At 57.5% G+C, this 21,469-nt stretch overlaps 1 protein-coding gene across 6 annotated transcripts in view; it reads left to right on the plus strand.

The window, feature by feature from the left end:
• Nucleotides 1-21,469, plus strand: part of SKIC3 (SKI3 subunit of superkiller complex) — a 48,570-nt gene that overhangs the window by 25,398 nt on the left and 1,703 nt on the right. For 5 of the 6 annotated variants that reach the window (XM_032968560.2, XM_032968564.2, XM_032968559.2 and 2 more), the window contains exons 23-41: nt 634-695; nt 1,795-1,851; nt 2,691-2,759; nt 3,761-3,835; nt 5,090-5,252; nt 6,497-6,590; nt 9,495-9,572; nt 10,560-10,690; nt 11,569-11,692; nt 11,915-12,181; nt 12,444-12,516; nt 13,037-13,090; nt 13,281-13,374; nt 13,623-13,754; nt 14,074-14,204; nt 15,294-15,449; nt 17,147-17,299; nt 17,459-17,592; nt 21,176-21,290. In XM_032968560.2, coding sequence (XP_032824451.2) covers nt 634-695; nt 1,795-1,851; nt 2,691-2,759; nt 3,761-3,835; nt 5,090-5,252; nt 6,497-6,590; nt 9,495-9,572; nt 10,560-10,690; nt 11,569-11,692; nt 11,915-12,181; nt 12,444-12,516; nt 13,037-13,090; nt 13,281-13,374; nt 13,623-13,754; nt 14,074-14,204; nt 15,294-15,449; nt 17,147-17,299; nt 17,459-17,592; nt 21,176-21,290 — 2,162 coding nt within the window. Of the gene's footprint in view, nt 1-633; nt 696-1,794; nt 1,852-2,690; nt 2,760-3,760; nt 3,836-5,089; nt 5,253-6,496; nt 6,591-9,494; nt 9,573-10,559; nt 10,691-11,568; nt 11,693-11,914; nt 12,182-12,443; nt 12,517-13,036; nt 13,091-13,280; nt 13,375-13,622; nt 13,755-14,073; nt 14,205-15,293; nt 15,450-17,146; nt 17,300-17,458; nt 17,626-21,175; nt 21,291-21,469 lie in introns of those variants that run through there. The other variant, XM_076073152.1, reaches the window with a different exon arrangement.

The following is a 21,469-nucleotide window of genomic DNA, read 5'->3' on the forward strand; positions in this document are numbered from 1 at the left end:
ACGCAGTCTCAGACTGATTCAAAAGGGGGCGTTTACCTGTTTTACCCAGCAACGGCAAACGTAGGCCAGTATCATCCAATTAAAATAATGGACAATTGCTCCTGCAGCCCTGAACAGGACATGCGCAGTGAAAAATCGATGGATGGATTAAAACAAGTGAGAATATTTTGTTTTATCTGCGAGCCATATGCAATCATCAAAAGAGCCACATCTGGCTCGCGAGCCATAGGTTCCCGACCCCTGACTTACAGGGTTTGCGCTTATGCAACGAACATCACGCCCAGTTAAAACGTAGAGGTAAGAACACACATGTCTAAGTGGTACACTCCGTCAGTTGAAGCGTTGTCCGAGTGAGTTTTAATGAGATACCCCGAGGTACGACGGCGTTGTTCAGTGAGGCTGGGAGATCGTTCCGTGCTGAAGCCGCTCGGCGTGCCGGATCGAGCGTTGTGCCCTGGCGGGTTTTTATTACTCGCGCGGGGGACGCTTTTATACGTTGTGATTTGGGCGCCCGAGAGCAAGGTGACGACCGATGGGCTAAAACGATCGCTGGTCGAGTCGAGCGAGGGGGTTGATCGCCGGTGGCGGTAGCGCGAACTTGCTCAGCTCAGCCTTCGTGAACGTCGCCCGCAGGTGTGAAGAACGAGGCCCTGGCCCAGCACGCCTTCATCAAGTCCATCCAGGCCGAGCAGAACGTACGTCGCTCGCGTTCCCAGTCCCGGCTCGCTCTCCTCGTGCCCAGCTCTGGCTCGGGCGAGCCGCCGGCTCAAAGCCGCGCGCTTAACCTGAGCCGGAGCTGACCACTGATATCCTTCACCAAGGCCATCAGAACCATCAAAACCATTATAACCTTCAAAACCATCAAAACCATCAGAACCATCAAATCCATATCCTTCATAACCAACAGAACCATCATAACCATCAAAACCATCAGAACCATCATAACCATCAAAACCATAACCATCCAACCATCACATCCATATCCTTCATAACCATTAAAACCATCATGACCATCAAAACCATCATAACCATAACCATCCAACCATCAAATACATATCCTTCATAACCATCAAAACCATCATAACCATCACAAACATCATGACCATCAAAACCATCATAACCATCAAACCCATCAGAACTATCATAGCCATTGTAACACGTTGCAATCGCTCTGTCCCCTTGGCTCCAGCTGGCGATCGTTTTTGTCAGCCCTCCGTCACAAGACCCTGAGCCTCTATGTGTCTCTGTGTCTCGCTCTGCACGGCCCTTGCCAAGCCCGGAGTTTCCTTGAGCTCACAGTCGACCGGACTTCCAGAAAAACAAACGTCCGTGCTCGTGTTTCTAGAGTCTAGACGATAACCTCCCCGGTTTGATTTCCCTGGAGGGCCACGGGTTCCTCGGCACGAGTGAGCGCCGACATCGACGCGGGTCGTCGCCACCGCTTGCCCTTTGAACCCTGACCTGTGCCGCGCACGCACGTGTATATGTGAGGAGCGGTGGCGCAGCGGTTAGCACGCTGCGTTACGAACCCGGCGACCCGAGGTCGATTCCCGCTCGCGACCAACAATGAGCGACGAATATTTGAACCAGTCCTGGGCTCCCCCTATGTTGATTCGGCCTTAAATGGTGCGGCGTGTAAAACATCAGCGCTGGGGAAACAAATGCAGACTGACGTGGTGCTGGCCACCCACTCCCTCTTGGTCAGTGCCGGCCTTCATAGGTGCTCGCTAACAGCACTTGCTCAACAATCTGTTAAAGGCTACACGGGGGGGGGGTTCATTTTTGTCTTTGTAGAACGTGGTGGCGTGGACTCACCTGGGTGCCCTGTACCTGGGCAAAGGCAGCATGGAGGTACAATACACGTCGAGGCCACGCTCGCTACGCTCACTTGCGAGGCCACGCTCACTACGAGTCATTGCGAGGCCACGCTCACTATGCTCGCTTACGAGGCCACGCTCGCCACGCTCGCTTGCGAGGCCATGCGCGCTTCCGAGGCCACGCTCGCTTGCGAGGCCATGCTCACTATGCTCGCTTACGAGGCCACGCTCGCTTGCGAGGCGACGCTCGCTTGCGAGGCCACGCTCGCTTGCGAGGCCACGCTCGCTACGCTCACTTACGAGGCCACGCTCGCCACGCTCGCTTGCGAGGCCACGCGCGCTTCCGAGGCCACGCTCGCTTGCGAGGCCATGCTCGCTTGCGAGGCCATGCTCACTACGCTCGCTTACGAGGCCACGCTCGCTTGCGAGGCCACGCTCACTACGCGCGCTTCCGAGGCCACGCTCGCTTGCGAGGCCATGCTCGCTACGCTCGCTTGCGAGGCCACGCTCGCTTGCCAGGCCACGCTCGCTTGCGAGGCCACGCTCGCTACGAGTCATTGCGAGGCCACGCTCACTACGCTCGCTTGCGAGGCCACGCTCGCTACGCTCGCTTGCGGAACCACCCAAGTGGACACGGCCACAGGAGGCCTCCACTCTAGCCCTGGCTTCCAAACGCCATCATGGAGCAACCACAAGATTCTACATGGACCAGCCTAGCTCTCCCTCTCATCTCACTCTACTCCCCTCCACACATCTCCTACCTCTCCCCTCTCATCTCACTCTACTCCCTTCCACGCACTCCCCTACCTCTCCTACCTCTCATCTCACTCGTCTAGTGTGTGAGTTTCCCCGTTGCTGTGCCCCCCCCCCCAGCTGGCCCACGAGGCGTTCAAGGTGGCGCAGTCTCTGGAGCCGTCCTACGTCGCGTCCTGGATTGGCCAGGTGAGCGGGGCGTGGGGGGGGGGGGGTAACGAGCCGTGCCAACGTCGCCGCCCCCTCCGCCGCCCCTGCTGCAACCTAAACAACAACAACAATAACAACAATTTAACGTGGAGGGTGTTGCAGCCGCTCGTGGTCCGAGTTTGGTTTTCCGTGTTGAGCAGTCCTCCTCTGGAAGCTTGCACCGCGCACCACTGCGGGCGTCTTTGGGAGTTTGAGATGACCGCGGTCAGTAGCGCGTCATGGCCGGGGGGTCGGCAGCCTGCGGCTCCTAAGCCGTCTCGTATTCACATGGCATTGTGGCTCTTGAAATACTGAGTTTATCACGGAATTCTAAAGAAATGGCTCTTGGTCATTTGGTTGCCGACGCCTGGCAGTGATGATAACAAGAATCGCGATAATAATTCACGGCGCTCTTGTCAGTCCCACCGCGCACGGCTGGCTCAGCGGGAGAGCAAGCGGCTCGCAATCCGAAGATCAGAGAGGTCAAATTCTGCTTGGGGGTTGGCTCGTCCAATCAGTTCGATCTCCGGAGTCGAAAAAAATAGCACCACTTTGTGGGGAATTCAACAGCGGTTGTCCTTGAGATAGACTTGCCCACCGTCATATGAACGTGGAATTTCCGCCACCTGCTCTGTGGGGCTGTTAACGGGAGATGGGCGGCGATGCCGCGACGTGGCTCCCACGAGCGGCAGGATCTTGCCGTCAACTCTTTTTTTTTTGTCATTCCACTGCCATCTCACGACCACCCCCACGCCGCGTCGATCGTGGGGGTTGTTTGGCCATACTTCACCACGCGCGGTCAGCGCGGTTTGGTGCAGCGAGCGGTTTGCGTGAATCGTGGCGAATCGGCGCATGCGTCGCGAGTGCCGTGAATTGGCGGCGTGCGTCGCGATCGCCGTGACTCGGTGCGTGCGTCGCGAGCGGGGGCCCCCGGTCGCGATGGAGGAGCCGTCACGCCGCTCGCGCCACTGCCTCCAAACTGCCGCCATCTTCCCCGGCAGGCCCTCATCGCCGAGACGATCGGCAGCGACGAGGCCATGGACCTCTTCAGGCACACGACGGAGCTGGGCGTGCACGTGCGTACCGCAGCACGGCGCGCGCACAAAGAACCCCCGTATACAGGAACACCTCGCACTTTCGTCTGGTTAGGGACCAGAGCGTGGACGAATGTCAAAAATGGACGAATGTCAAAGCAGAGCCTTTATTTATCCTTGCTCATTGTTTGATTGTGTCAAGTTTTTCTTGAAAATTGAGAACCCTATGGGTTCTTTTAGCTTTACTATCACCACACTTAGGACCCATTATGAATATATTAAAGCACAAAAATAAGTATTTTACAATAATCACAAAAATAAGCACAGTATGAATACTGTACACGTGTTTTATAATCACGAAAATAACTATGAGCACTGTAGTACTATACTGTTATAACAAAAATAACGATGAATTGTTTACAGTATAATCACGGAAATAAGTACAGTATTAATATGAAATGACTAAACACAAATATAGGAGATGCTCACTGAACGACTTCTATTCAAAGACTGAACGATTAAGACGGCGCGTGGCGCCAACATCTTGGAAGGTTTGGGATGAAATCGGACGAAAGAGGAGAGTCGTGTGGACGGAGTTTTAAATGTGGTGATAGTCAAGTGGATGAAAGTCAAGTGGATGAAAGTCAAGTGGATGAAAGTGGATGAAAGTCAAGTGGATGAAAGTCAAGTGGATGAAAGTGGATGAAAGTCATGTGGATGAAAGTCAAGTGGATGAAAGTCAAGTGGATGAAAGTGGGTGAAAGTCAAGTGGATGAAAGTGGATGAAAGTCAAGTGGATGAAAGTCAAGTGGATGAAAGTCAAGTGGATGAAAGTGGATGAAAGTCAAGTGGATGAAAGTCAAGTGGATGAAAGTGGATGAAAGTCAAGTGGATGAAAGTCAAGTGGATGAAAGTCAAGTGTACGAAAGTCAAGTGGATGAAAGTCAAGTGGATGAAAGTGGATGAAAGTCAAGTGGATGAACGTCAAGTGGATGAAAGTCAAGGTATCGCTGTATCAAACCAAGCGACCTGAGTTCGATTTCTGCTCACGGCCACCAACCCCAGTGATGATTATCTGAACCGGTCCTGGGCCTCCCATAGGTGGACTCGGTTTTAAACGAGTACCTGATGCGGCGCCTAAATATTAGCACTGGGGAGACAAAGGCGGCCGGGCGTGCGTGGCGCTGACCGCACCACCCCCTCGTGTACCCTGCCGGCCTTCACAGGCGCTATCGGCTTGCCCGACAGTCTTGTTGAAAGCTGCGCGGGTGACCTTTGTCTGTGCGCTCGTGCCAGGTGGAGGGAGCGCTGGGCTACGTGCATTGGGTGTGCACCACGCTGCGCCAGCAGCGGCCCGGCCACGGCGGCGGCACCGCCACCGCCGCCGCCCCCGTGCTGTACAGCGTGGAGCGCATGGGAGCGGTGCCCAGCGCGCACCAGGCTGCCTGCAAGTACATCGGTACGATGGGGCGGGGGGCGAGGGACGGGGGTGCGACGTCACGTGACCCGTGCGTGCAGTGCGATGGGAACACGACAGAAACAACAACAACAACAACAATAATTAAACTCTTGATGCCCTCTGCTTAACCTGGACAGCCTCACCGAGTGTCGACGCGACCCGACGGGCTGTGTCAGTCCGCCTGTAACGGGGCGGCGGTGGGGGAGGGGGGGCGCCTGCGATTACGCGGCCCGGTACGGCAATCGCTTGATGTACGGAACGGAAGAGTTGCACGTGACGTGGAATTCCGTTTATCTGAGCCCCGTTTTCTGTTTGACATCCAGTGTAGAACTGGGGATACGTTCCTACGGAAAAAAAATTCGGCTCCGAGACCTTCATAAAATCATCCTTAGGCATGCAGCAAACCTTATGTAAGCACATTTTAAAAAATAATAATTTTATTAATAAATAATAATACTCAAAACAAGTTACAGGAAACCAGTACAGTGTGAAAAATTCCACACAAACCCATCCCTGTCAACCCCGTATCAATGCCCTACCTTAGTAGAGACCAACTCAGACCTTATTAGTCAATCCGTAACCTTATAAATCTCAACGTTCATCCTACAAAGTCCCATCACAAAGGAGAAACACAAACAAATACACACTTTTTTTCCGGTATTGAAACCGCCGTACTCTGTGTGGACCTGAAAACTCAATTTCCCCCGTACAAGAATATGGGGTTAACCATTATTGGGTTGACAGGCATGCAAACCAGTGGAGTAGCAGCAGCGTGAAGTACATGCTCAGACAAACGACACTGTGCATTGTTCAATATATTCCCCCAAAAATGTTTTTTTATTTAGATTAAAATTTTTACTTAAAGTATATCGAATTAGTTCCCTAATTTATAAGTTAACGTTCTGGCGAAATTCCATACAATGAGTTTCCGTACAACGAGGTCGGACTGCACGAGTGGCACTGTCGTGCGAGGTTCCATGCCCGCGTTGGGCGTCTCCCCGATCTTTGGAGGCGCAAACCAGAGCTGAAAACAAAACCCCTTAGCACATTTGTAGAAGGCCAGATGACGTGGCCATTAAAGGGAGAAGGGTCGACTTCTCACAGTGAACAACCCTGTGTCCCTTCACCCCTTCCCCCCATGCCCCCCATGCCCCCCATGCCCCCACCCCCCCCATGCCCCCCACCCCACATGCCCCCCACCATCCCATGGCCCCCTAACCCCCATGCCCCCACCCCCCCATCAGAGAGGTACCCAGACGACGCCGTGGCGCTCACCATGCTGGGACTACTCAGCGAGCACCTGGACCTGCACAGGCAGGCAGTGGACGCCTACCACCGGTACCCGCCCCTCTACCCACCTACCACCCCTACCTGCCTCTACCCACCTACCACATCGACCTGCCTCTACCCACCTACAACACCTACCTGCCTCTTCCCACCTACCACCCCTACCTGCCTCTACTCACCTACCACCCCTACCTGCCTCTACCCACCTACCACACCTACCTGCCTCTCCCCACCTACCACCCCTACCTGCCTCTACCCATCTACCACCCCTACCTGCCTCCAGCCACTTACCACACCTGCCTGCCTCTACCCACCTACCACACCTACCTGCCTCTACCCACCTACCACACCTACCTGCCTCTACCCACCTACCACCCCTACCTGCCTCTACCCACCTACCACACCTACCTGCCTCTACCCACCTACCTGCCTCTACCCACCTACCACCCCTAACTGCCTCCACCCACTTACCACACCTACCTGCCTCTACCCACCTACCACACCTACCTGCCTCTACTCACCTACCACCCCTACCTGCCTCTACTCACCTACAACACCTACCTGCCTCTACCCACCTACCACCCCTACCTGCCTCTACCCACCTACCACACCTACCTGCCTCTACTCACCTACCACCCCTACCTGCCTCTACCCACCTACCACCCCTACCTGCCTCTACCCACCTACCACACCTACCTGCCTCTACCCACCTACCACCCCTACCTGCCTCTACTCAACTACAACACCTACCTGCCTCTACCCACCTACCACCCCTACCTGCCTCTACTCACCTACAACACCTACCTGCCTCTACCCACCTACCACCCCTACCTGCCTCTACCCACCTACCACACCTACCTGCCTCTACTCACCTACCACCCCTACCTGCCTCTACCCACCTACCACCCCTACCTGCCTCTACCCACCTACCACACCTACCTGCCTCTACCCACCTACCACCCCTACCTGCCTCTACTCACCTACAACACCTACCTGCCTCTACCCACCTACCACCCCTACCTGCCTCTACTCACCTACAACACCTACCTGCCTCTACCCACCTACCACCCCTACCTGCCTCTACCCACCTACCACCCCTACCTGCCTCTACCCACCTACCACACCTACCTGCCTCTACTCACCTACCACCCCTACCTGCCTCTACCCACCTCTGTGTGTCTGCCCACCCCATGTGGCCACCAATACCTGCGTACTCCGCCCGTGGAGCTCAGCAGTTGAGCGGGCGCACTGGCGGAGCCAGTGGGGGGGGTGGGGTGGCATGTGCCCCCCCCAATGATCCGATCGAAATCCCTCATTTGATTGAATCATTGGGGTTTATTAGTAATAAATCGGCATTTTGAACCCCCACTGCCACTGTGTAGCATAGTATTACGTGCCAGGGACTCTATGAGATGATAGGACAATAGTCTGAGTCCATAATTGGCAGTAAGTAACGGCAAAGCAGTTATGAGTGACTCAGAATTGTGCGCAGTTGCGTATACAGTACACGACTTCCCTGAAGGCATTCACCTTCAGCGAGCGCGATGCCGATCGCACAACGCGGTTCGAATTCGACCCTCGATCGATGGCTGCGCCATCGCCGCACACGTGTCCAATAAAAAACAAGGGACAAGTCCTTACTTACTAACAACTCCTATCATTTTCATTGCTGGAGGGGTTGCCCCCCGACCTGAAAATCCTGGCTCCGCCATTGCGCGGGCGGCTCGCATTCGGAAGGTCTCGAGTTAACATCCCGTTTGGCAGAGGGGGGTTGACTTAACCCATCTTTCTGACCTCCGGGGTCAATAAAATTAGTACCAATTTATGAGGAAGATCAACAGCGGTTGTCCTATGGATGGACTCGCACCTACCACAGAAATATGGAATTTCCACCACCGGCTCTGCAGGGCTGCAAACAAGAGACGAGCATCAATGTCTCGAAGTGGCTCACGTGAGCAGGCGCGAACTTTTGACTCTGACTATACCTGCCTACTTATGGCTACTTGCTGTACCTGCCTACTTGCTGTACCTTCCTACTTGCTGTACCTGCCTACTTGCTGTACCTGCCTACTTGCTGTACCTGCCTACTTGCTGTACCTGCCTACTTATGACTGCCTGGCTATGCCTGCCTACCTGCCTACCTGCCTGTACCTGCTTAATTATGCTGCCTATACCTCCAATCCTACCGCTGCCTCTACCTGGCTTCCTTCCCACCCATCCACTCGCCTACCAATCTACCGCATTCATCACGAACACTCTGCCTGACTTAAAGAGCTAAAATGTTCTCTAATAGGGGACGTTTCAGGTAATGGCTCCACTTCATAGCAACACAAATAGAGAAGCCCCGAGCGATGGGGATCACCTTGTTCACCTGCCTTGCAGAAGGGCCGTTGCCCAAAACGTTGCCGATTATTTATTTTTCCATCTTACCGCCACGCAGTGGTGCTGTTGGTGAGCGTGTCGAGCTTGTTTTTGTTCACTGTTCTTGTGCACCACTGCTAATGCAGCAGCAGCATCGCGAGCTATCGTCTCCACTTCATAATCGTCGCCCGCATCTGGATTTGTTTTCTTGTTCATCGTTGATGTGTGGCGTGTGCCTGCTGCCTGCGTGCACGCGTGTGTCTTCAGGGCTCCGTGGGGAGCGGTGGTGCAGCGGTTAGCGCTACGCTGCACTACGAGCCCGGCGACCCGACTTCTATTCCCGCTCACGGCCAACACCGGTGGCGATTATCCGAATCGGTCCTGGGCCTCCCCTAGGTCGACTCGGCATCAAATGAGTAGCTGGTGCGATGAGTAAACATCGCCACTGGGGAGGCAAAGGCGGCCGGGCGTGGTACTGGCCACCCACCCCCTCGTGTGCCGTTCCAGCCTTCATAGGTGCTACTCGCTAACAGCACTTGCCCCAACAGTCTGTTAAGGCTACACGGGAGATCTTTGTCTTTGTTTTGTCTGCAGGGCTCTGGAGGTCATTAGGTCATCGGGTGAGCAGGAGAAGCTGAACTGGGCTCTGAGAAACTACGGCCGCGCCCTGCAGTGAGTGGGGGCTCCCTCCCCCGCCCCCACCCCTCCCCCCGCGGACTCGCGCCCATGGTCACGTCACGACGTTCAGACCGGAGCGAGACACCCGTGGGAGGGATGCCGGTGATGGCCGCGCTGGCAGCGGCGGCTGAGGGCCGTGATGGGCGGCCCACGCTAGAGTTCACGGAGTGTCGACCGGAAGGCGGCAACGCGCTCGGGAAGCTCCCCCCCCCCCCCGCCGTCGGAGACGGAGCGACAAGATGAGCTCGTGCGCAGCAGGAGCCGGGCGGGATGTTGTGGGCGATAGGGGGGGAGCGGTGGCGCGGCGGTTAGCGAGCTGTGCCCGCGCACCCGGCGACAACCGAGTTCGATTCCCGCTCACGGTCAATATAAAAACGAAGAAACGTCGCCTATTATATATTTAAGAAAATAATTTTCTTTTTATGGCAACACAGTTAAGATGTTCAAACACCAAATAGACAGCGATATAAGGCACCAAATCAACATCAACCACACATGCTCGTGGTAAAACATGAAAACAAACAGGCTTCGATAATGTACGCATTGTCCTTGGAACTGATTGGCCTCCTTCCTATGGCCTTGCATCACCGGTGCTCGACCAGAGAATGCCAGAAGGCGAACAGCACGAAGATTATGCAAATGCCAACGCATGCAATGGCTCGGGTTGAACCAGGAAGGTTAAAGCCCTTCTGTGTTACCATGTTAATATCGGTGTAATAAGGGTCCCGGAGATAAAACTGCTTCATCGGTCAGGTAATGTCCAAACCGGTCCTGGGCCTCCAATAAGTCGACTCGGCCTCAAATGACTTCCTGGTGCGGTGCGTAAACATCAGAACTGGGGAGACGAGGGCAGCCGGGCGCGTGGTGCTGGCGACGCCGTCGCCCCCGCGTGCGCCTTGCTCGCTTATTCGGCACTTGCCCGAGCGACCCGTTGAAGTTCTACGCGGGGTCCCTCTGTGTTTGTGTGTGCGTGTGCCGCAGTGCCGCGGGACGCTACGGCGAGGCGGCCGCCACGTTCAGGGCGGCGTCCCCGGTGCCGGCGCACTTCGACGACGCCGCGGGGCTCGCACTGGCGCTCTTCAAGCTGGGCAAGCTGGAGGAGAGCTACGCCGGTAACGCCGATAGCGCCGATAGCGCCGATAGCGCCGATAGAGGTGATAGATGTGATGATAGAGGTGATGATAGAGGTGATGATAGAGGTGATAGATGTGATGATAGATGTGATGATAGAGGTGATGATAGAGGTGATGATAGAGGTGATGATAGATGTGATGATAGATGTGATGATAGATGTGATGAAAGAGGTGATGATAGAGGTGATGAAAGAGGTGATAGATGTGATGATAGATGTGATGATAGAGGTGATGATAGATGTGATGATAGAGGTGATGATAGAGGTGATGATAGATGTGATGATAGATGTGATGATAGATGTGATGATAGAGGTGATGATAGAGGTGATGAAAGAGGTGATAGATGTGATGATAGATGTGATGATAGAGGTGATGATAGAGGTGATGATAGATGTGATGATACAGGTGATGATAGATGTGATGATAGAGGTGATGACAGAGGTGATGATAGAGGTGATGATAGATGTGATGATACAGGTGATGATAGATGTGATGATAGAGGTGATGATAGAGGTGATGATAGAGGTGATGATAGAGGTGATGATACAGGTGATGATACAGGTGATAGAGGGATAAAGAGATGGAGGCGATGCGTTGCCATGGGAAGGTGGAGGGCGGCGAGAAGTGCTACCCCAAACCTGACCCGGCTGGTCGACTTGTGTCTGCAGCGAGCCGCCATTACTCGCTAGCCCCGTTGCTCCGAGCCAGTGAGCCAACCGGCCGCTGGCACTGCCCCGAAGTTGACCGACTAGACGTGCCGGCGGTCTTCACCGACGTGCCGTGACGATGTGACGTGGTCACGGTGCGATGGTGTGACAGTTGACGGTGTGACGCGTGACGGTGTGTCGCCCGTGCAGCGTACGAGCGAGCCCTGGCCGCCGCGGCCTCTGACGCCGACCGCTCGCTGGTGCTCACGGCGCTCGCGGCCGTGGAGTTCCGGCGCGGCCGCCACGACGCCGCCAAGACGCTGCTCTTCCGCTGGTGATCACGGGAGCCGTCTTTCTCTCCGTCGGTTTATCTGTCTGTCTCTGTACATTTATAAAATCTGTCTTGCTGGCTGGCTGAATCTATCTGTTTGAATCTGTTAATCCATCTTCTACATTCCCTTCTCTCCTCCCTCGCCTACTTCTCCACTCTCTCCCCTCCTCCTCCTCCTCCTGGCTTTTCACTCCGTCCCCTCCTCCCGGACCGTGCCGCCCGCAGCTCCCTGTCCAAGGAGCCGTGCGAGGAGGGCCTGCTGGCGCTCTGCGCCCTGGGCCTGGCGCTGGGCGACCCCACGCTGTCGGCGGCCGCCCTCTCGGAGCTCGCCAAGCCGCGGGTGTCGGCGGGTCGCGGCGGGGTCGCGCGGGGGGCACGCGCGGGGCGGGGGGCGGCGCGCGCCTCCCGCGTGTCGCTGCTCACGGTCGCCCTGCTGGCGCTGCGGGGCGACGGCGTCGCCGTGCAGCGCCAGGCCTCCAAGGCCGTGCACAGGTAACCGCCCGAGCCACCGCCGCCATCCCCACCACTGCTGCCGCCCCCACTGCTGTCCCTACCTCCGCAACGCCTCTCCTGCCTCCCTCGTCCCACCGATGGCCTCTCAATTCACACCACGGCGGCTGGGCCTCGTGGTGTTGGCCACCCACCCCGTCGTGTGCCGTTCCGGCCTTCATAGACGCTCGCTAACACCACTTGCCCCAACAGTCTGTTAAGGCTATACGGGGGATGTTTGTTTTTGTGTGCGCGCGGATCGCAGGAACCCGGGCGACGCGTCGCTCTGGGAGTTCCTGGCTCGGGTGGTGCCACAGTTCACCCCAAACAAAGCCAAGGTGGGGTCGCCACTACCACTGTATCAACACCACCACCACCACCACTGTATCAACACCACCACCACTGTATCAACATCAACACCACCACCACTGTATCAACACCACCACCAACACCACCACCACCACTCCCACCATTACCACCACCACCGGCCGTGCTCTCGGGAGTGGGACAGGAATTGGAACGAATGAGCAGCGGAGGAGGGAGATGGAGAGGAGGAGGAGGAGAGGTTGGAAAGGGAAGGAGGAGGCATAGGGGATGGCGGGTGAGGTCACGTAGTTTGGGAAGAGTCGTGATCAGGGACGATTCACGGGACCCGGGCACCGCGACGCAGCGCCCTGACCAACGAGCGGCGACGCCGCGGAGTGGCCGACACAGCACCGCCAATATGCGTACATACGCACGTACGTGTATGTACATGCGTACGTACGCATACGCGTGTACGTGCACATAGGTGCATGCATACGTACACGTGCATACTCTAATGTTTGCCCAAACGGCCCCACTCCCCGTGCTCCGCAGGGAGGAGCCACGGCCGCCCAGGTGGCAACCATATTGGACTTCTCCATCGCCAAGGTAACCGCGTGAACTCGTGACCCCTCGCGATCCCACGCCGCCCTTTGCTGCCATTCGACGGTAATGACGTGTCGTCCCCCGTGCGTGTGTGCGTGATGACGTGCCGTCAAGCGTGTGCGTGCGTGATGACGTCCCGCGTGTGTGCGTGTGTGTGTGTGTGATGACGTGCCATCCTGCATGTGTGCTGCAGCGGGCGCCGCGCTACCACGCCGTCAATCTGCTGGCGGGGGGCTCCGGCTTGCGGGGTCTCAAGGCCTCGCAGCGGGCCGTGCACCTCTACCCAGGTGAGCGGCGCCCCCACCTCCCCGGTTAGTCCCGGTGACCCGTAGAGGTAAAGGCGCGGCCCCGCGGTTACTTGCTCGCACCGCTGCCGGTGGGGGTCCCCCCCCCCCCCCCACAAAAGGAGAGCCGCGAGGGATTCTCCCACAGATTCGTTAACCGGCCACGTTCGCCAAACGGCGGCGGCCGGAGGAAGCCTGCGCTTGTTGAAGCCGCCGCTCAGTCGTTGCCCCTGTGCGGACGGAACCTGCAGACGACGCGGCGGGCTGGGCCTGCGTCCTCGCGGCCAGCCACGCCGACGCGGTGCGGCGCTGGGCGGACGCGACGGCGCCACGGCCGCGCCCGGGCCTCAGCGACGCCGTGCTGGACATCGTCGCCACGCGAGGTGAGCTTCGACGCCGAGAGCCAAAAACGCAACCCAGTGCGCGTGCAACAGTCGGGTCAACGTTGGCCCGACGTTGGCCCGACGTGGTCAGAGCCTGCCGAGTTCGGTTCTCTCGCTGCACCCTCCCCCCCCCCCACTTCCTTGTGTGGAAGCCTCTCAGGCCTAGCGTGGTGTTGGCCACCTACCGCCTCGTGTGCTGTCGGCCTTCACAGGTGCTCGCTAAGCGAACAGCACTTGACCCAAGTCTGTACTTGACCCAAGTCTGTTAAGGGCTATACGGGTGGGGGGCATCTTTGCCTGTGTGTGCGCGTGTGTGTAGTGAACAGCGGTGAAGTGGAGGCCGGGCTGCATGACCTCGGCGGCTGGGTTCACTGCCAGGCGGCCTCAGCCGAACTCTGGGAGGGCCGAAACAAGGCCGCACTCAGAGCCTGCTTCAAGGGCCTCGACTCTGTACGCACACAATACACACAACGCACACAACACACTCACGCACACACACAACACACACAACGCACGCATCCGCATGGACACAACACACACACAATACACAAAAACGCACACAACACACATGTACACAACGCACGCAACACACGTGCACGCAATGCACACACGCACACAACACACGCGCACACAACACACGCGCACACAACACACACACAATGCCCGCAACACACGCACACAAAACATGCACACAACACACGCACGCGCATGAATTTAAAATTGTGCGGCGCACCATTTTTGTTTGCTCTCGGAGAGAGTAAGAACGACCCAGAGGAGCGGCAAACCACAGACGCTGCCCCTAGCGATGCCCACGCTCTTTACTGCCAGGAGATGGCTTGCCAGGGTGTGCTTAGGGCAGGTAGTTTTGCCAACCCTCGACGGTGCTAAGTTACCGGGTGCGTGCCACACACACTGCTGAGTGGGATAGAGTGTTGCCCCCTTGCACGCGTGGGTTTCCTCCGGGTGTTGGTTTCCTTCTACAAGTCAACGCTCGTTAATTGGCCAATCACAGCTTCCTATATAGAGGACCGCAGAGCTTGGTGTGTGTCGGGGGGGGGGGGGGAATTTGGTGCCGAGTCACACGGGTGGCGACTGCCTTCCCAGCTCTGCTGCGGTATTCTCCTCCTGGTACCTCTCCCTGTTGTCGACTGGCTGCATACTGTGTGGCAGCGCATCGCAAGTTTACATTATATTATTAATAAGTGGAGGTCCGCAGAGCTTGGGCACTGCCCTGGCTGCTGCTGCCTCCCCGTGCCTCTGAGTCGTCCCCTCCCTCCCTCCCCCCCTCCCTCCCTCCCCCCCTCCCTCCCTCCCTCCACCCCTCTCTTCCTCCCTTCCTCCCTCCCTCCCTCCCCCCCTCCTTCCCTCCCTCCCTCCCTCCACCCCTCCCTACCTCCCTCCCCCCCTCCCTCCCTCCTTCTGAGAACGAGGAGCGAACGCCGTGGTGGCGGCGGAGTGGCGCGATAATTATTTATTAATTTAACTCGTGGCGACTTGCTCCCCTTCCGCCCCCCCCCCACCACGACGTCGCCCTCTCAGCTGGGCGACGACGACGGGGCGCGACTGACACTGAGCTTCGTGGCTGCCCTCGTCCGCTTCTGCGAGGCGCTCACCTCGGGCGGCCGCAGTTGGGGCGGCGCGCTGGAGGACCTCCGCTCCGCCACGCTGGACACCGCCAGCCCCTACGCCTGGCAGGTGCGGGAGCTGGGGGAGCTGGGGGAGCTGGGGGAGCTGGGGGAGCTGGGGAGTTGGGGGGAGTTGGGGGAGCTGGGGGAGCGGGGGGAGCGGGGGGAGCGGGGGGAGTTGGGGGAGCTGGGGCAGTTGGGGGAGCGGGGGGAGCTGGGGGAGCGGGGGGAGCTGGGGTACCTGGGGGAACTGGGGGAGCGGGGGGAGCGGGGGGGAGCTGGGGGAGCGGGGGGAGCGGGGGGAGCTGGGGTACCTGGGGGAACTGGGGTACCTAGGGGAACTGGGGTACCTGGGGCAACTGGGGTACCTGGGGGAACTGGGGGAGCTGGGGGAACTGGGGGAGCTGGGGGAGCGGGGGGAGCGGGGGGAGCTGGGGGAGCTGGGGGAGCGGGGGGAGCTGGGGGAGCTGGGGGAGTTGGGGGAACTGGGGGAGCTAGGGGATTTGGGGGAGCGACGGTGTAGGGGGGGTTGAGGTAGGCGCTCGCTCACAGCACTCGCGCGTGGCACTGCCACCCCGGCCACCCCGAGTTCGGTTCGCGCTCGTGGACAACACGGGTGACGGATATCGTAACCGGGCATGGGCCTGCCCAAGGTTGACTCGGCCTTAATTGAGTACCCGGTGCGGTATATTAATGCCTGATGCATGAAACATCAGCGCTGGGGGAGACAAAGGGCGTGGTGCTGGCCACCCACCCCCTGGTGTGCCATGCTGGCCTTGACGGGTGCTCGCGAACAGCGCTTTCTCCAACAGTGTGTTGCAAGCGATACGGGAGATGTGAGTATATTGTGTAAAGTCGGGGGAGGGGTGGCACAGGAGTTGGCGCACTGCGCTCCGGACGCGGCCACCTGGGTTGGATTCCCGATGACGGTGTGACGCGTGACGGGGCGTGAGTGGCGTATCATGGGCTCCCCGCTTCACCCGTTCCTCGCCGACCAGCGCGGTGAAGTACGGCAAGAGAGGCCTCTAATTTGCGTGGCTAAACACGGCGGGATATTACGTCGTGTGTGTGTACATGACCGTGACCCTAATAAAAGGCCATGACCCCTAACGCAGGACTATGTTGAACACGCAGCAGGCTTTCGCGACCAATATTATTCATAATCGTGTTTTTTTGTGTTAGATCGCGTCAATGTAAATGTCGTTAAGAACCGCCACCACCCGACAGCCACAAATCTGGCTTTTGCCTGATGATGCTAGATATAATTACAGGCGAAACGTCGTGCTCAGATTGTAAATGTTGTGGATTTGCTCTCCAACACACCGGTTAGTGCTGTACTAGTGACGAATTAGCATGTTCTGTTTACGTGACAACCCTTACTAATTGGCTGTCGGGTGGTGGCGGGTTTAACGACACATTTACGCGATATAACCCCAAAAAAACCTCCATCAAGGCCTAACTATATTGTGATCCTAACTGCCAACACAGCCCCTTAACACATTTGTGATTTAACAAAGCGGCGACGTGGTTTTAATGTAGAGTAGGCCATCATGTTGTGGTAGTCCATGTTCTGTTAGTGTGGGCACACCGGTTCCCGTCGCCCAGACCACTTCGACTACAGCAAAGTGATATCGTGGCATAGTACAATGTAGTCAAAGTACTGCTACACCAGTTAGTGGTGTGGTTAGTGGAGTTAAGGTGTGTTGAACTTCTTTCGCACTGTACGCCGCCAACCGTGTTGACTGGAGGTGCGTGCGTGCCGCGCAGGCGCTGGCCGGCGTGTACCTGCGCGCCGGGAGGGCGCTCGCCGCCGAGGTTTGCTACCGGCACGGACTGCAGGTGGCGGCGCGCGTCGGCGACTTCTCGGGGAAGGTCTCCTCCCTGCTGCGCCTCGCTCACCTCGCCGTCGTCATCGTCGCCGTACGCGGGGGGAGGGGGCTCGCACGCACGCACGCACGCGTACGCGCGCACGTACACGATTGTTGCCGTGCTGCCTTCTCCTGGCGAGTCGATGTACGGCTCTTCCTCGACGCCCACGGGATCAACGGGGGATCTTTGTCTCTTCCGCGGGGGCCACAGGCCGGGGTGAAGGAGGAGCGCTGGGCGCCGCTGGCGCAGGAGGCGCTGGCGACGTTGGCGAAGGCGGCACCGGGGGAGGCGGTGACGCGGCTCCTGCAGGGGGCGCTGCCCTTCTGCATGAACCCCGGGGCAAGGTGGCACGCGCGCGGGGACACTTCTTGAAACATGTACTGACACACACACTGACACACACACTGACACACACACTGACACACACACTGACACACACACTGACACACACACTGACACACACACTGACACACACACTGACAACAACAACAACAACCGCCATTCGCCACTAAGTGGCGGTGACGTCACCACGACGCTTGTGCCAGGCTATGTGCACCCTGAGGCCACGTGAAGTGTCGAACGCCCGCTGGCAGGAGGTCACGGGGCAGACCCAGGTGCCACGGGTCGACTGACTGAGATGACTGGCTGATGCACCACCTGTGCCCCCTACTGTGCCAACCTGCTGTGCTTTAGCCACCCGGCGCTCCGCTCGCTGTTGTGAGCGTCGCTCCTCCGCCCTCCGTTGTTGTTGGAGGGCGACTGCCTCCAACTGCCCAGTAGCATCCTTCACGAGCCTCCTCCACAGAGGCCGATCTTGACACCGCTGGTACCAGTCATCGGCAAGTCCACTCAGCTCCACGTCCTCCTGTACCACATCACTCCATCTCTTCTCTAGCCCGTGCCGCGCCCGCTTAGCCCCCTCAATCCGGCCGAACAAAAGCTGTTTCGGCATGCGGTGGCTGGGCATGCGGGCTACATGACCCAGCCATCGCAGCCTTGCCTGCCGGAGGAGCTCACCGATGGGACCCTGCCCAGATCTTTCAAGGATTTGTGAGCTCCTCACACAATCCAGTCTGGTTAAACCCAGGATGGATCGTAGGCAGGCCAGCCTAAATGTTTCTAACCGGCGAAGATGTTCCATTAGGGGGGTCCACGTTTTGCAAGCGTAGAGAAGGGAGGGAATGACCGTGGCCGAGAAGACCTGAAGCTTAGTGCGGAGCGACAGACCAGGTAGCTTCCACACAGCGTTACGCAACCGATGAAAAGATATTGCCGCTCGACTGATTCGGAGTGAGACCTCTGCTGTTAAACTGGAGCCAGTCATAAGCACACTGCCCAGGTATGGGAAACTCTCCACTCTCTCCACAACTGCCCCATCACCGATTGGGAGATGTGGGGGTGGAGTGTCCGATGGTACAAAATACCCAGGCAGGTGCTTAGTTTTGGTGGGGCTGATGGTAAGGGGCTGATGGTAAGGCCCCACCTCTAGTGTATCTCAGCATACATAACGTGGTTGAGCAATAGGGAGCCATCCCTTGACCGCACCCGGGCATCGATCAGCCTCCCATTATATCTGTACCATATGGAGATTCCCCCGGTACAGCTATTGAAGGCTTCACGAACTACGTGGTCAAAATAGATGTTAAATAATGTGGGAGCCAGAGGACATCCCTGTCGCACCCCAAGGTGTACAGGGAATGGTTCTGACTCCCGGCCACGTAGTTTTACCCGGGCCCGCTCACCATCATGAAGGTCCTTAATGATCGTGAGCAGAGGGTCAGGTACTCCAAAAGCACGAAGAACAACCCAGAGCCCAGGCCTACTGATGGTATCATAGGCCTTGACCAGGTCAATAAAGCAGAGATGTAGGCCTTGTTGGAATTCCCTACACCTCTGCTGTAGCAGACGGACAGAAAATATGGCATCTGTGCAGGACCGCCCTTTCCTGAAACTGGATTGGGGCTCCGCAAGCCTCTCCTCAGCGTGCCTGGCAAGGCGATGCTGAATAATCCTTGCCAGGACCTTTCCCGGCACACTGAGAGTGAGATGCCCCTGTAGTTGCTACAGTCTGTGCGGTCCCCCTTCTTAAAAAGGGGGACCACCAGGGCATCCTTCCAATCCTGCGGAACCCGTCCAGTGGTCCAGACTGTTGTTATGATGTCATATAGGGCAGTCTGTGCACAAACGCCACCCTCCCTCAGCATTTCGCTTGGGAGATCATCTCTGCCCGCTGCCTTTCCTGGTCTCAGACTCCGGATCGCCTTCAGTACTTCCTCAACAGATGGCACCTCAGCCAGCCACTCACAGGGGGTGACTTCTTCCAAATTTGAGGCACCGCAGGCTCAGCAGGGTCATCCTCACTTTGTGCCACGATGTTTTCCTGGCTGAGGGATTTTCCCTCCCCCAGGACCTCACAGAAATGCTCAGCAAATCTGCAAACCTGTTCCTGGGGGTCGGAGATTGGATCACCGTTTTTTCCCCTAATGATGGTAATAGGTGTGGCGCTGCAGGTTACTTTTTTGATGGAGTTAACTAGAGATTTGTGATCACGGGCCACTGAGGCAGACTCCATCTCCTCAGCAACCCGCGACCACCACCCATCCTTGCAGCACCTCACGGCTCTCCGAACCTCCGAGCGAAGGCTGCGGTAAGCCTCCTCATTCTTTGACGTGGGATTCTGTAGCCGATGACAGTGGGCCTGTCGCTTTCTCTCAACCATCCTGAACACCTCCTCTGTCAGCCAGGGTCTCTGGGGAGGTCTGGACCGCGTACCTAAAGCAGCCATTGCAGCTGCATGAGTCACAGTCCTAAACCTCGCCCATTTACCCTCGACATCAGGAGGAGTCGGGGACGATGCCAATCCCAGCCGCAAGCGATGATGAAATTCTCGCTTGCAACTTTCATCAGATAACTGAGACCAACCACGAGTTAAACACACTGACGAACACACTGACACACACACTGACGAACACACTGACACACACACTGATACACACACTGACACACACACTGACACGCACACTGACGAACACACTGACACACATTGACGAACACACTGACACACACACTGACGTACACACTGACACACACACTGACGAACACACTGACGCACACACTGACGAACACACTGACGCACACACTGACGAACACACTGACACACACACTGACGAACACACTGACGCACACACTGACGAACACACTGACACACACATTGACGTACACACTGACGAACACACTGACGTACACACTGACGAACACACTGACGAACACACACCACTCACTGAGACAACAAAGACAAAGATCCCCTGTATAGCTTGAACAGACATTTGGGGCAAGTGCTGTTAGCAAGCACCTATGAAGGCCGGCACGACACACGAGGGTGGCGATGTTCCCGCACTGGACCAGGTACTCATTTGAGGCTGAGTCGACAAAGAGGAGGCCCAAGACCGGTTCAACTATTCGCCACTATTATTGGTCGTGAGAGGGAATCGAACTCGAGTCGCCGGGTTCGTAGCACAGTGCGCTACCATTGCACCGTGCGCTACCATTGCACCACGCAAACGCACGCGCAGGCACGGACACACACAAACGCACACACGTGCACACACGCACTCACGGGTACACAGCCGCTCACAAACGCACGTACGCACGTGAACGGACGTACGTTTAGCGGACACGCACGCGAACGCGCGCACGCTATCTGGTGGGTACGTGCACGGAGGGCCCAGGGCACGCATTCATGGCCGTGACCGGGAACTCCGGTCGCCGGGTTCGTAGCGCGGTGCAGCGTTAACCATTGCGCCACCGCTCCGCGCACATGCATCAGAGCAAAAAACAAGGAAATGGAAATCGGGGTAAAAACAACGTGACGTCAGCGCCCCACGCGCCTCCCCCCGTCTCTCTCTCGCGGCCTCGCGCCCTCGCCAGGCAAACGCGCAAGGCCCTGGAGCGAGCGGCGCGCGGCGCCGGCATCGAGGCCTCCATCGCGCGCTGCCTCCTCGTGCGCCACCTGCTGCTCAAGAGCGACGACCACCTCTTGCAGGTACGCGGGACAAGGACGAAGGGTGGCCTTTACCGGACTCTCGGGGCAAGTGCTTCTTGCGAGTAGCAGCACCTATGAAGGGCGGAACGGCACACGAAGGGGTGGTGTGGTCTGGACCACGCCGCATTGAGTATTCGTTAAAAGGCTGGGTCGACCGGGGAGGGGGGGGGGGCCCAGGA

The sequence above is a fragment of the Petromyzon marinus genome, chromosome 40 (genome assembly GCF_048934315.1).
Source record: "Petromyzon marinus isolate PM22_M1 ecotype Great Lakes invasive population chromosome 40, UKy_Petmar_22M1.pri1.0, whole genome shotgun sequence".
Lineage (NCBI taxonomy): Eukaryota > Metazoa > Chordata > Hyperoartia > Petromyzontiformes > Petromyzontidae > Petromyzon > Petromyzon marinus.